The sequence below is a fragment of the Elgaria multicarinata genome, chromosome 23 (assembly GCF_023053635.1).
Source record: "Elgaria multicarinata webbii isolate HBS135686 ecotype San Diego chromosome 23, rElgMul1.1.pri, whole genome shotgun sequence".
NCBI lineage: Eukaryota > Metazoa > Chordata > Lepidosauria > Squamata > Anguidae > Elgaria > Elgaria multicarinata.
This window is the reverse complement of record NC_086193.1, coordinates 523,508-536,986: the sequence shown is the minus strand read 5'-3', so window position 1 is coordinate 536,986 and position 13,479 is coordinate 523,508. Positions and strand designations below refer to the sequence as shown.

Sequence of the window (13,479 nt, the reverse complement as noted above, 5' to 3'; positions counted from 1 at the left end):
CTTTTCCTTTGAACTGAAAGGGGGAAAGGGTTAAAAGGAACAAGCCCTTGAGCATGTGTAGAGTATTGCACTTTCCACTGAAAGGGAGGAGGGCTCAAAAAGAGCAACTCCTTGAGCATGCACAGAGTGTGGTTTTATTTTATTTATTAAAAATCCTTCTCTCCATTTTATCCTCAGAACAACACCCCTGTGAGGTAGGTGAGGCTGAGACTCAAAAGCACCTCCAGGACTAGAGCCTCAATTCTCAACTTTAAATTGAAACTGTCTCCGTTTAGGCCCAGGTGTTCCCTGATGACGCTTCCTCTGTTAGAGCTATAAAGGCCTTCCTGAGGACTAGAAACCGAGAAGTGTTTAAGCGTTTAGCTCAGGAGGAAGACGGCCCTCTCTTAGCAATGATGCCTTGGGGGGAGGTTGGGCCACTGTTTCTCCTTCTTGGGGGGTTGCAGGTGTGTTTATGTGCCGCTGGGCGCTTTTGGGAAGCGACTTTGCTGAGCTGTGATGGCGGAAACATGGGCTTCCTCCTGACGCCCGAGCCAAAGGTCTCCTCGTCTGTGCTGAGGCTTCTGGGTGAGTTTGGAAACTCCTGCTAAACTCTGGCTTAAAAACTCACCCCTGCAGGATTCCTAAAAGTGTTGAAAAGGGGAAGTTGTCTGCTGAAAATGCAGGGTTGCTAGATTTTTTATTATTATTATTATTATTATTATTATTATTATTATTATTATTATTATTATTATTATCCTGCTTTTTATTGCATCTTGCAAGGGAGCCAAAGTGGGTCACACCACCCTCCTTTCCATTTTATCCTCAAAACAACAGTCCTTTGAGGCAGGTGAGGCTCAGAGTCCATGACTGGCCCAAAATTACCCAGTGAGCTTCACGGCCTAATAATGAGGACTAGAACCCGGATCCCCCCAGTCTAGTGGCCTAAGTAAATATGCACACAAATCCTGCTGTGGTCTGGTCGTAACTGGGTGACCTTTACAGCCGAAATGAGAACATTGCTACGTGTCTGGATGCCTTTGACCACGTTGCGAGGCAGAAAAAAAACTCTAGCGTTGGTCCCATTTCACAGATGGAAATGAGGACATACTTGCACTCCAATTCTTTAATATCCAGGATTGCTTGCTGATTCTATCCACCTCTCAATATATTCCTTAAATTTAATTTATTTCCTTACTTTACTTATTATATTTCCATACCATCCATCTCCAAAGCTCTCTGGGCGGTTCACAAAAAATGTAAACTTGATTTTCAGTCTATATCCGGAGCCTTTCACTGAAAGCACAAGATGGGAGCATCCCAATTAGGACGCAATCCTATGCATGTTTAGACCGGGGGGGGGGATCCTACAACTCAGGGAACGCTGGGAGTTGTAGGACTTTTTTTTCCTGTCTAAACATGCATAGGATTGTGCCCTTAACATCCCAGATCAGCAAAAACGCACAAAGACAGGGCTTTTAAAAAAGCAAATATGTGCTGTTATTAAATTCTTTGCTCTGCTTAACCCAAAATAACTCCGGAGCGAAAGGCAAGTGTCCTTGTTTTGTATGTAGCTAACAGTGAGGCGGAGGGACTCTGGGTTTCCAAATAGCACAGCTGCAATGTGCGAAACGGCCAGCTGTGCGGTGACGGTGCGCGTTTCTTTTTTTGGATTATTTGCCAAAATTTATGCTCTGCCTTTCTGAAAAATATCCAAGCTGCCTCGCTTAGCTGTGCCTCTGGGCGGACCCTTGGAAGCTAGACGCATCCTGAGTTAGGCAGACCTCTGTCTGACCCTGTAGAAGGCGCTTGTGTGGCTGTGGTTGATGAGAATTGTAGTCCAAGGTGTCTACAGGGTGTCACGTTGGGGAAAGCTGACCTAGGACATGCACAATGGAGCAGGTGGGATTTCTGCTGCCTTCACAAAAAATGCTGCCAATTTATAGAGTCAAACTGCTGAGCTGTCTGAATATATTTAGCATGAAACAGATTTTCGGGCGGGAGGAAAAGTTGGTAAATGTTGACACCAGCAGCTCAGTTGTTGGGGCTTGTTCCTCCTCCTCCTCTGCTTACCGTGCAAGATCACCAAATCTTGCATTGTGGCGGCCTCACTGGCGTGCCTTTGAACGTTTGCAAACTAAAACCCACACTCCCGATAATTATTATTTTAAGAGCCATTGCAAGTCGCAAACGGAACCACTGGTGGCGTGGTGGGTTTGCTCAGAATGAAAATCCCGCTGAGTTCAGCGGGGTTTACCCACAGGTAAGTGGGTGTAGCAGAAACATGAGGACTAGGAACCAGGCTGAGGACTAGGAACCAAACATCGCTGAGAAGCCCGAGGGGTGGCGGTTCATTTTAGGGTTCCCGTGGGTCTCTGCTCAGGGCCTTGGTTTTAAGGTGGGTCTTGGGGTAATGACCCCTCCTGTTAGAACGGTTTTGCTAGGACTTCTGTTTCCCCCTGTAAGTTGTGGGTCGGGCCGGCTGGAGAATCTCAGTGCTGTGGCCAAATCCAGCCCTCTCCTGTTCCCCAGAAGTCCAGGCCTCTTTCCTTGGCCACGTCCCCCCCCATTCCCCAACCCCCTCATTTCATGTTTTCCCGAATTTTTTTGCAGCCTCTTTCCTCACTTAAGATATCATTCCCAGCAGGAAGAACTTTAAGATCCAATAGGCTGACATTGTCACTGCAATGCGCACCCCCCACCCCACCCCGATACTTTCTCTGAAATTGGCTTGGGACCACAGAGGCTCCCTGCCCCTGTTTTGGGGCTCCCCACCCATAGAATCATAGAATCATAGAATAGCAGAGTTGGAAGGGGCCTACAAGGCCATCCAGTCCAACCCCCTGCTCAATGCAGGAATCCACCCTAAAGCATCCCTGACAGAGGGTTGTCCAGCTGCCTCTTGAATGCCTCTAGTGTGGGAGAGCCCACAACCTCCCTAGGTAGCTGATTCCACCGTCGCACTGTAAGGTCGCATAAAAAAGAAAGGGAGCCGTGTTAAAAGTGAAATAAAAACGATAATAATAGATTCTACAATCCACGAAGAGCTGGCCCACGTGTTGGCAGAATGGTGAGCAAACTTCTGGAGTTCGGCTTCGTTGGGCAAAGCGGGGTTGCAGGGTGGGGGAGAGAGAAAATGCCGTAATATATCATTCAGCGGAGGGTGCAGTCCGGGTACCGCGGCCCCACGTGACGGAGCTGTCCTCTGCCTTCCCCGCTCTCTGCACAGATCCTGAAGGCCGGCCCCATCTCCTGAAGAACGACTCTGCCTGCGGGACGTGGCTGTCCCCCCTTCTCAACGGGTCCCTGGCGGTGAAGGTGGCCCTGGCTGGGTGCTACGTCCAAGCGCAAGTAAGGCCCCGTTCCTGGAGGAAGTGTGTAGCCCTCAGGACTAGTGGCCTGCACCGTGCTCTCCTCCCCGCTCCGGTACAACATCCCTGCAAAGGAGCTTAGATGGAGAGACGGTGACTCCTGGGAATTTAAACCTGCATCTTCCTAGCTCTAGTCTGACACGTTACTGAATAATTACTGTGTGAACTCCCCGGAGAGTTTCAGCTATTGGGCGTTATAAAAATGTAGTAAATCAATCAATAAAAGTAATCGGATGACACAGCCCGGGGCTCTTTTAAGGCATTGGAACTAGCCATGTGGCTATAGCAGCTCCTTTGGCCCTCGTCTCCCTCCAGCTTGCATCGGCTAAAATCTCAGGTGCCATTCAGGGGTCCTTTTTTTTCCTCCTCCCTCCCAATCTCCTTTCCTTTTGTGCCGCATCTTTTTCAATTCTTAGCCACAGGGACTGCTCTTAAGCCGCTCTGGGAGGCTTTTTGGCCGGAGGGTGGGATAAAAGGCTGAAGGCTCCTAGACCATAGACTGTGGGTGCTGGGAGTTGGTCCAGTCCGTCTGGAAGGCCACAACCCACGGGAGGTTACCAAATGGTACAAGGTGAATGTTGAAATCGGTTCCTCTTCTGGCCTAGGATGGGAGCTACCGGACCACAATCCAGATCGAAGGCCTTGGAGCCGATGGACAGAGGACTTCCTATAAAGAGGAGCTGAGGTGCCCAGAACCGCTTCTAGGTACGGCCAAACCGATTCCCTTCTTTCCTCCTCCGCTTGCGTCCATCTTCCTCGGAAGCTCCTTCTCCCACTGATGGGTTGAGGTCTCAGGTGTGCATTTGTAGGGCAGGCGCTTCTCAGCGATGGCACCTGCATTGTGGGATTTCATTGTCGCAGTTAGTTCCCTTCCTCTGGACACCGGGTCACGATAAGGCATGACGCCATTCACCCAGTTGGCAATTGTGTGAACAAGAGTGTTTAAAAGGCAGGGGTGCGTGCGTGCGCGTGCAGAGGGCTCCTAGTTTGGGTGGCTTTAAAAGGGGGTTGGATCAATTCCTGGAGGAGCAGAGTGCTATCAATGGCTACTAGCCCTGATGGTTCTGTGCTGCCTCCAGAATCAGAGGCAGTAAGCCTGTGTTATTTATTTCTTATTTATTGCATTTTTATTTATTGCATTTTCATACCGCCCAGTAGCCAAAGCTCCCTGGGTGGTTCACGAAAATTAAAACCATTCAAAGTATAAAACAAACAGTATAAAATACAATATAAAATCACAACCAGGATAAAATCAGCGGTGCAGAAATACAAATTTAAAACAGCAAAGTTAAAATTGAATTTATAGACTGTTGAAATGCTGAGAGAATAAAAAGCTCTGGAAGAATATAGTGTAGGTGCCAGGCGAACCGCCTTAGGGAGATCGTTCCACAGCCGGGGTGCCACAGCAGAGAAGGCCCTGCTCCTGGGAGCCACCTGCCTTACTTGGTGGGAGGGTGCTGTTGCACCTGTGTCCTGCTTGTGGGTCCTTGGTCAACAGCTGGTCAACGGAGTCCTGGATGAGATGGACCCTGGGTCTGATCCAGCGTCATTGACCCTTCTCTAGCTGCCCTCTTGTACCTTTGCAGGTGGAGGGGATCTCTTTTAATCATTCTGCCTGTTCAGTTGCTGTCAAAGCCTGGATGTTTGTTTGTGAATGGCCCAGCTCCTGCCACCCCAGTGACCGAGGATCTGAGATCACAAAGAGGCTGAGCTTCCCAGCTGGGGAGGCAGGGGCCCTTCCACCTCAGCAGCACACACACACCCTGCACGCCTGCCTCCAGACAAGGGACAGCCGGGCGATGTTGGTGGCATCGGTGCCGTCTCTCGCTATGCTCCGCTGGCGTTTCTTGGGGCTTCTCCTGATGCTTCCCTGGCCGCCTGGGTCTCTCGCCTTTGCCGCCATGATGGGTCACACTGGGAACCGGAGGAGGCAAAAAGACCAGGGCGTGTTTCTTTGGGGTAGGTTTAGCCAGTGGCGTGGCAGGAATCGGTGGCTGTCAGATGGATGGGAGCCTCTCAAGGGGGTGTCCGCCGCGTCTAATCACCTCTTTTCCCAATGGCTTGAGGTTTGGAGGCCCAGGTGGGGCTGGGACGAGAGGTTCGCTCTTCAGCTTGTAAACTCAAATTGGGCTTAAAGATTCTAAGCGTCCGTCCGTCCGTTCCTCCACCGCTTCATGTGCTTGACAGTAAATCTGTTTGTTCATTTTCCATTCCACTTATTACATTTCTATGCTACCCTGTAGCCAGGGCTCTCTGGGCACTTTACGGAAACCATTAAAAAATACAGTATAGAAAGTTTTGGAGACACTTTTCATAAAAACACACAGTTAAAAAAAATACAATATTGTGCATAATTACAAAAACAGTTTAGCTGCGGACATATAAACAGACAGACAGACACACATGTCCAAACAATGGCCTGATTAAAAACAATAATGTACAAATGCACATTATTATTATTATTACATGTATATTTTGCCAGACACTGAAGAAGAATGATTGTAACAGGTTTATCTTATTCTATTTTTATCTGCCGTATTTCTAGCCTGCCTTTCAGGGCAGAAACTCTCGTGAGTAATACTTAGTTCTAATGTGTTAATAACTCACTGTTTGTTTTGGGTGTTGTTGTTCAAGAGTTCTACTAAGAGCTTTCCCCAAGCTGTACTCTCCCAAATGTAGATGAGTTCCCAGCATCCCCCAGCCAGCATAATGGGAGTTGTAGTCCCAACACACCTGGAGGAGTCCAGGTTGAAGGAAGGCTGTGATGGTAGAAACCATGTGCGTTGGCATTGCTGTGCGCTGCTCTGGGATGGCAGCATTATTTCTCGCTTAAAATTTAACTTCCAAGCGTGCTGGTTTTGGGGGGGATTTGGAAAGTCTCCACAATTTGGCCCCCATCAAGAGAACCTTGGCTGACAAAACCCTGCCTCCGAAACAGGCAGACGTAAGACCTGTTTCGGATGGTCTTGTGTTTCCTGCACAGTTTGGGATGAGGAAGTGAAGGTCTCGAAGGGGCAATACCCGATTTTGGGGTCCCCTTCCACCTCCACGGAGTGACTGTGCAGCTCAGGTCTAGCGAGGCTGACTTGAACTGGCCCTAAGCAAGAATAGAGGCCCGTCCTGTAGCGAGGAGAAACCTCTCTCCTTCTAAATGCCTGTGTGTGTGTGTATATTTGGGTGCTCTTGCCAGCCAGCTAGGAGTTTACTTGGCGGCAAAAAGATTGCAAAACGCAAACGGCTACAACCGAAGTGTGTTGCAGCAGGGCTGCGGGATTGCGAAAGGACGGCTTTTTAAAATAAGTCTCTGCGCGCGCATTAAAATTTGCACAACCAACCACTTAAATCTAGTCCCTGCCGCTTTCCCCAATTTTAGCTTCCTCCCCCCTGTTCCCACCAAACCTCAATCTTTGATTTAATTTATCACTTTATTTTATTTATTAACATTTCTATACTTCCCGCCCCCACCGCAAATCTTACAAAGATTAAATGTGTTGCGTTGCATTTCATTTTCATGCCACTCGGTCTAAACAAGCCTTCCTCAACCTGGGGCACTACAGATGTGTTGGACTGCAGCTCCCAGAATGCCCCACATTCTGGGAGTTGTAGTCCAACACATCTGGAGCGCCCCAGGTTGAGGAAGGCTGGTCTAAACCGTGCGATACAATGGCATGACAGAAGGCGGCACAAAGTTTAAAGCGGTTCTCAGGGTCTTTCAAAGGGACACGCCGGGAATCGAACCCGGGACCTTTTGCATGTGGACCAGTTGCTTGGCCTATTGAATCCTTCCCTAGGAAAAAAAAGAGGACGTTTCTAGTCCTCATGGTTCTGATTAAAAGGCTCCTTTCAGTAGCAAACGGGGTTATACTGTGTCAGGATGCTGGTCTATCCAGCTCAGCTTATGATCAGGCCTACCGCTCCCATCAATCCTAGCCATCAGAGCCAGTAGTAAGGGATGATGGGAGTTGTAGGCCAAAACATCTGTGGAGGGACACAAATTGCCCATTCCTGGTGTTGACAATCCTGCACCAGACGGACCAGCGATCTGATGCAGTATAAAGCAGCTTCCTACGTTCCTCCTTAAATTGCCCCTTTTTTTCAGAACCATGAGGACTGGGATCTTAGCTTTATCTTTAGGAGAAGGGCTGTAACTCAGCGGCCCAACGCTGCTCTACAAGGACTGGTAGCATCTCCCAAGGACTGTGGATCTTTTCCAGCCTGCCCAGGAGATGCTGGACATTTAATCTGGCATGTTCTACATGCAAGGCAGGCTCTCTACCGCTGAACTTCTGCCTGCCAGGCAGCAGATAGAGCCGCAGGAACAAGAGAGGCGGAGAAGACAATGAGTCCAGCTTGCTTCCCCGGCATTTCCCCTAACCTTCAACGCCCCGTTATTCCTGAGCAGCCAAACTGCACAGCGGCCAACACAGCAAAGACGCATCTTTACCTACGACTTAGCCAGCTGTGCAAAGGCTGCCTTCCTCATTGGCTGGGCCGGCTTGCCTGGCAGACTGCCCTTTATGAGCCTCAGGGGGGGAACAGATCCTCTTTGAGGGGGCAGGGCTCTTACGCCTCTAACTGTCCCCTGCAGCGCTGGATGCCCCCAGCGCCAGCGTGTGTGCGTCCGTCCCCGCCTCAGACCGGCTGCCGTGCAGCACCCACCAAGTCAGTGAAGAGGAGTGCGCGGCGCTCGGGTGCTGCTACCACCCCTGGGACCGGGTGGCCCCCTGTTACTACGCCAACGCAGGTGAGTCGAGGAGCCGAGTGAACCTGGAGGGTAGAACTTGCAGGTCCATTCAGCTGGGAAGGGTCGGAGCTTTTAGTAAAAGCCAGCCAAACCCCAGGCCTGCGGATTCCCGCCTGGGCAGCGCATGAGCGGAGCTGCACGAGTGCGGAGCATCGCAGCCCTCGGATGGCCAAAGCGGAACGCCATTGGGTGGTTTCCCAGGGTTTAGGCACTTCTGGACCCCGTTCTGAGAGTTTGAACTCCCTCTCCAAAGTGGCAAGAAGAGCTCTTGAGCCCCTTCTGCTCTGCTCATGGCCCAGACACCCCCCGCCCGCCCCCGCTTTGACCCTGCCCTTCGTCCGACAGTGACAGCCCGCTGCACCCCAGACGGCCAGTTCTCCGTAGCGGTCTCCAGGCATGTGGTTCTGCCCCCGCTCCATTTGGATTCGGTGCACCTGGCCAGCAATCTCGGCGGCAGGTGCAGCCCCCGGACCAAGAACAGCCTGTTTATCCTCTTCGAGTTCCCTCTGTCCGCGTGCGGTACGACCTTCAAGGTAAAGGGGACCGGGAGACTTGCCCTTTGCACTCCCCAGCGCCCAATTGTGCATCAACCGTACGAAAGGCGTAGACTGGAAAGCGTTAGCGTTATGGAAGGCTTGGATTCGAAACAGGTGTGAGCTTCAAGGCACCACCCTATGCGTGTTTCCGACGGAAAAAGGTCCCACAATTCCCAGCATTGGCTGGGGGAAGCCGGGAGTTATGGGGCTTTTTCTCTGGCTGGGGGGATGCTGGGATTTGTAGGACTTTTTTTTTTGTCTACTTACTTTATTTATTACATTTATATACCGCCCCATAGCCGAAGCTCTCTGGGCGTTTTACAACATGTCTAAACATATATACAGGACTGCACCTTAAAGAGAGCTTCCCTCCAAGGATTTTGGACTACAGTTCCCATAATCCCTGGTCTCTGGCAAGGTATGACGTAGTTCTCAAGGGCAACAAGTTGAAGAAAGCTGTTCAATATCATAGAATTTAAAATTTTAAAAAAACTTCCTTTTTTTGCGATTCCATGCAAACGCCATTTTTGTTCGTCTTCCGAAATGAATACCCACCCATTACAGCGGCTTTGGGGACGAGCTTCTTGTCTGACTACTACCTCCATCATCCCCCAATAGTCCATGCCAAAATCTAAATGGTACAGAACATGGTTTTGTCCGGTTTTGGGATGATCTGATTTCTGCCTCTGCGACTCAAAAGTTTAAGGAACCGTTGTTTCTGCTCAGGAATCAGGAAGCCGGCGGATCTATGAGAATGAACTCTTGGCGGACGGAGAGGTCCTCGTGTCTGGGTCAGGATCCATCACCCGAGACAGCGACTTCAGGTGATACAGGCAGAGTGACAGTTCAAGCCCAGGGAGGGAGGGAGGGAGGGAGGGAGGGAGGGAGGCCCCCCAAACGTGGGTCTCCGTCGGATTTGGGGCTCTGCGGCCGTCGTCCAGATCTGGAAGGCTGATCTTGCCCCCCACTGATCAAGGAGACTGAAGGTGCAAAGCCCCTGGGAGACAGGGTTCTTGTCGGACTACTACTACCTCCATCTGGATGATGGGAGTTGTTGCTTTTTATTTATTTATGACATTTTTCCATTTGTACTCCCCACACAATCTGGAGGCTGCCAGTTGGGGAAAGCTGACTGAACAGTCACCCACGCCCGTCGCCTTTTCCTTCCTGTGGCAGTGAGTTCCGTAGGTTAACGTAGGCGCCGGACAAAGGAGTGCTTTCATTTCTCCATAGATCAGACGTGAGGGATGTGTTGGGATTACAACGCCCATCAACCCCAGTAGCTGGGGAGATGGGAGGTGGAGTCCTGGCACATCCGGAATCTACCAGGTTGGGGAAGGGGCTTCTGGCAGAAGATGCAAGAACAGCAGCAATTGGGTTCCCCTCCCACAAACCTCATTCCTTGTCTCCGCTAGGCTGACCGTCCGCTGCAGTTACACCGCGGAGGACATGCTCCCTGTCGCCGTCTTGGTGGCCACTCTTCCCCCGCCGGCTGCCGTCGCTCAGCAAGGGCTCCTCACCTTGGAAATGAGGATTGCTCGAGGTGAGTGGTCGTGGGCGGGTTGGGGGGGGGCGGCCAGGCCAGCAAACCCGGGAGGTAAGCTCGGGGGCACCAGGGAGAAGCATCAGGATAAGAGACATCCGGTTCTAGCTCTCCCGAAGTGGCTTACAATCGATTGGCGAAAAAGACGTAGCATGCAAGGAAAAAAGGATGAGGAGGGCAGAGGAAAAAAACAGCCTTCTAGCAGGGCTTGGGGAATGGCCCTGTCTCTCCTCTCCTCCTTCCAGGACACTGAGGCATGGTTTGCCCCCACCCCCGGTATCCAGAGGTAGACTCCTATTGTTTACAGGAATTCCTTTTCAGCTCTGCTAGCCAAACGTCTCCTCCCCAAATTTCTCTAACCTCCTTGGACGGCATCTACACCCATGGTCGTCTTCTCCTTGCAACGCCGCTAACTAAGCACGATGGGGCAGCTCTGTTTGGCCTGGGATCTCCTGCCAATTTACTTTAACTTTCCTTTTTTAAAAAAAGAGGACCCCTCCATACACCCAAGCAAGAGCCAGATTCCTGGGCCGACGGATTAATCCCACTTTTCCCAAAGTGGAGCCCTCCAGCTGTGTTGGAGTGTCTCCCCCTCCCCAAATCAGATGCGTGGTGAAGCAGCAGCACGCCACCAGCCTTGATAAAAATAAAAATGAAATCCCTTTTTTCCTTTTCCCTCCCCATCCCTTTTCCTTTGGTGTCGTGTCCGTTTCCCCCCGTCCCCTCCTTTCCCCATCCCCTTTCGCTAATGGATTGTAAGCCTTTTTTCTTTCGCAGTTCAGCCCACCGGGAGAACTCCAAAGTTGGGGAAATCAGGATTAAGCGATGCCGACTGAACCCCGAGCTGAAAGAGATTCCGCTGTATAGACTTAGGCGTCGCTCAGAGTCTAAACGGGCCTTGTCCTTCCTCTCCCTCAGATGAGAAGTACGCGTACTACTTTGTGGACTCGGACTATCCGGTGGTGAAGGTTCTCCGTGACCCTGTCCACGTCGAGGTCCGGATCCTGGGCAGGAGAGACCCGGCCCTGGTCCTGGTCCTCCACGAATGCTGGGCGACCCCCAGCACCAACCCCCTGCAGAAGCCGGACTGGCCGCTACTAGAGGACGGGTCAGTGTGGGGCCCTTCTCCCCTCACTCCCCCCCCACCGGATAATTTTGGCGATTCCCGGCTTCACTGCTGTTCCTTCCTTCCATTCGGAAAGGTTGAAACGGTTCTCCTGAAGTTTAATTACTTAGCGTGAAGCTGAAATGTGCTCACCTGTATACCTGGCTGAGACACCACACCAAGCCCTGGTTTCGAATCCTGCTTCTGCTGTCTTTCTGCAAACCGTGGTTCGTCACTGGTCCTGTTGCTGCTTTTCTGACTTTCAAGCTTCAACTTTCTCTCCGTGTTTAAAAGGATGGGGAAATTCAATAAACTACTTCCCCCACCCCTTGGTTTTAAGAGTGGGGGGGAAAGCACCCAGCCATGGTTAAGCAAGCTGGTTTGGTGAGGTAGTTGACCGGCCCTCCTGGGGAAATCGTTTTCTGCTGGGTGTTCATACCAAGCTCAGGTCCCTGGGATCTGTTTTCACATCCATACGCCGCCTCTCTCAGCCTCCTATGAGGGCTTTCATTGTGGTTTAAAACTTCCAACGTTTGGAAGAATATCTTGAGGACTAGCGCCTCCACGAACAATTGGCCACTTTTTGAAGTAGCAACGGAGCTGGCTCGAAGCTCAAGTCCAGAGCTTGTAGAGATGCTTGCGCTGACGCATTCCAGCTGTTCCTGTCATAAAACTAGTATTCCATTTTATCTGCCTGTATACTGCTTTTGGGGGGGACAGAGAAGGCTACAGGGACCGCAGGGACCTGCCTTTCCACCCCGCCACAGAGGCGACTTAAACCAACCCCTCTGTGGGATATAAGTCTAATATAAATATTTCATAAGTAATAAGGACTAGGAACTTGGTTTTGCTGCCGTGAAACTGAAGGGTGCGTTCCCTAGAGCCGGACTACTTCCTGCCTCTGTGAGCTGCCCACTCCTTGCCTCTCAGGTGCCCTTACGAAGGAGACAACTACAAAACCCAGCTGGTGCCCGTCGGAGTGGACTCTGGGCTGCCATTCCCAACGCACCACCAGCGCTTCATCGTCAGCACCTTCACGTTCGTGGACGCCGCCTCCCAACGGATGCTCACCGGGCCGGTAAGATCGCCCTTTTCCTTGGGCGTGGTTGCTTTCTGGACATGCTCAGAGGCCCTGTTGCTCTGGGCCAGGGCCAGAATCCTTATCTGCCTTAAGAACGAGTGCTCCCCTGCCTTTGACATCCAATGGGGAATGTGAAAGGCACAAATCTCCCTTTATTAAAAGTAAAATAGAATTGTAGCCGGGAGAGTTCCTAAAGTTTGTCTCTCTCCGGATCTAGGTTTACTTCCACTGCAGCGCGTCTGCCTGTGTGCCTTCCTCGCAGGAGAGTTGTGCCGCCCGCTGTGAGGCGAACCCACGAGGGAGAAGTGAGTCCTGATATTAAGAGGACTGGGGAGACCCGGGTTCGAGTCTAACCCCTCGGCTTGACCTACCTCACAGGGCTGTTGTGAGGACAGAATGGAGAGGAGGAGGAGGAGGAATGCACAAAAAGGGAAAAGGCAGGATATAAATGCGATCATAAATAAAAACTTGAGACGGAGTCTCCTGCCTCCGGGCTGCGGGACAGACGACAGTTAGGGAACTCCTCCCAAAGCAGTGGAATTTATTTCTCTTCCTCTCCAGGCAAAAGAGTAGCAACAGGCCATCAGGCACCCACGGAGTGGCTGACGTTGGTGAGTTCTGATGGCCCCGTGGATTTCTTTGGCAGAGCCGTGGAGGCACACCTTCCTGAAGGTAAGGGAGCGGGGAGGCAGGCACGGAGGGGCGTGGGGTGGACCTTTGGGGGGGAGTGTTCAAGGAAGCGCAGTTCGGGGGGGGTCTTGAGTGGAAAGAGGTGTGCTGCGTCCCGTCCCCCCCCCAGTGAACTATACACCCCTCTCCCGCTAAACCAGCCTCTTTTCTCTTCTCCCCCCCCCCCCCGGCCTCTCATCTTGTCCCCTTAAGAGCCCAGAACTCTCCCGGACGGTCAGATGCACTGGGACGACACCCTCTCTCTCGTGGCCGGTCTCGTGGCTGTGCTGGCGGTGGGCAGCGTGGCGCTCGTGGCCCTGCAGAAGCGCTGGGCGTGGCAAAGAGCACCAGGGGAGCTTTCCTCCGCGTGAGAGAAATTAAAAAGAGACAAACCGGCCGCTGCTTCCCTGTGGTTCCTTGATGGGGTGGGGGGGTGGCAAAAGGGACTGGC

At 51.7% G+C, this 13,479-nt stretch overlaps 1 protein-coding gene across 1 annotated transcript; it reads left to right on the top strand.

Moving 5' to 3' along the window:
* The first annotated feature begins 363 nt into the window (after window positions 1-363).
* On the top strand, window positions 364-13,399 carry LOC134413164 (zona pellucida sperm-binding protein 4-like). The gene is made up of 12 exons (XM_063147293.1): window positions 364-567; window positions 3,209-3,330; window positions 3,956-4,055; window positions 7,939-8,094; window positions 8,440-8,627; window positions 9,357-9,454; window positions 10,046-10,173; window positions 11,092-11,281; window positions 12,209-12,356; window positions 12,577-12,664; window positions 12,921-13,031; window positions 13,242-13,399. Exons 1-12 carry the CDS (start codon window positions 393-395, stop codon window positions 13,397-13,399), a joined length of 1,662 nt encoding a protein of 553 aa, XP_063003363.1. The 5' UTR covers window positions 364-392.
* The last annotated feature ends 80 nt before the right edge of the window (window positions 13,400-13,479 follow it).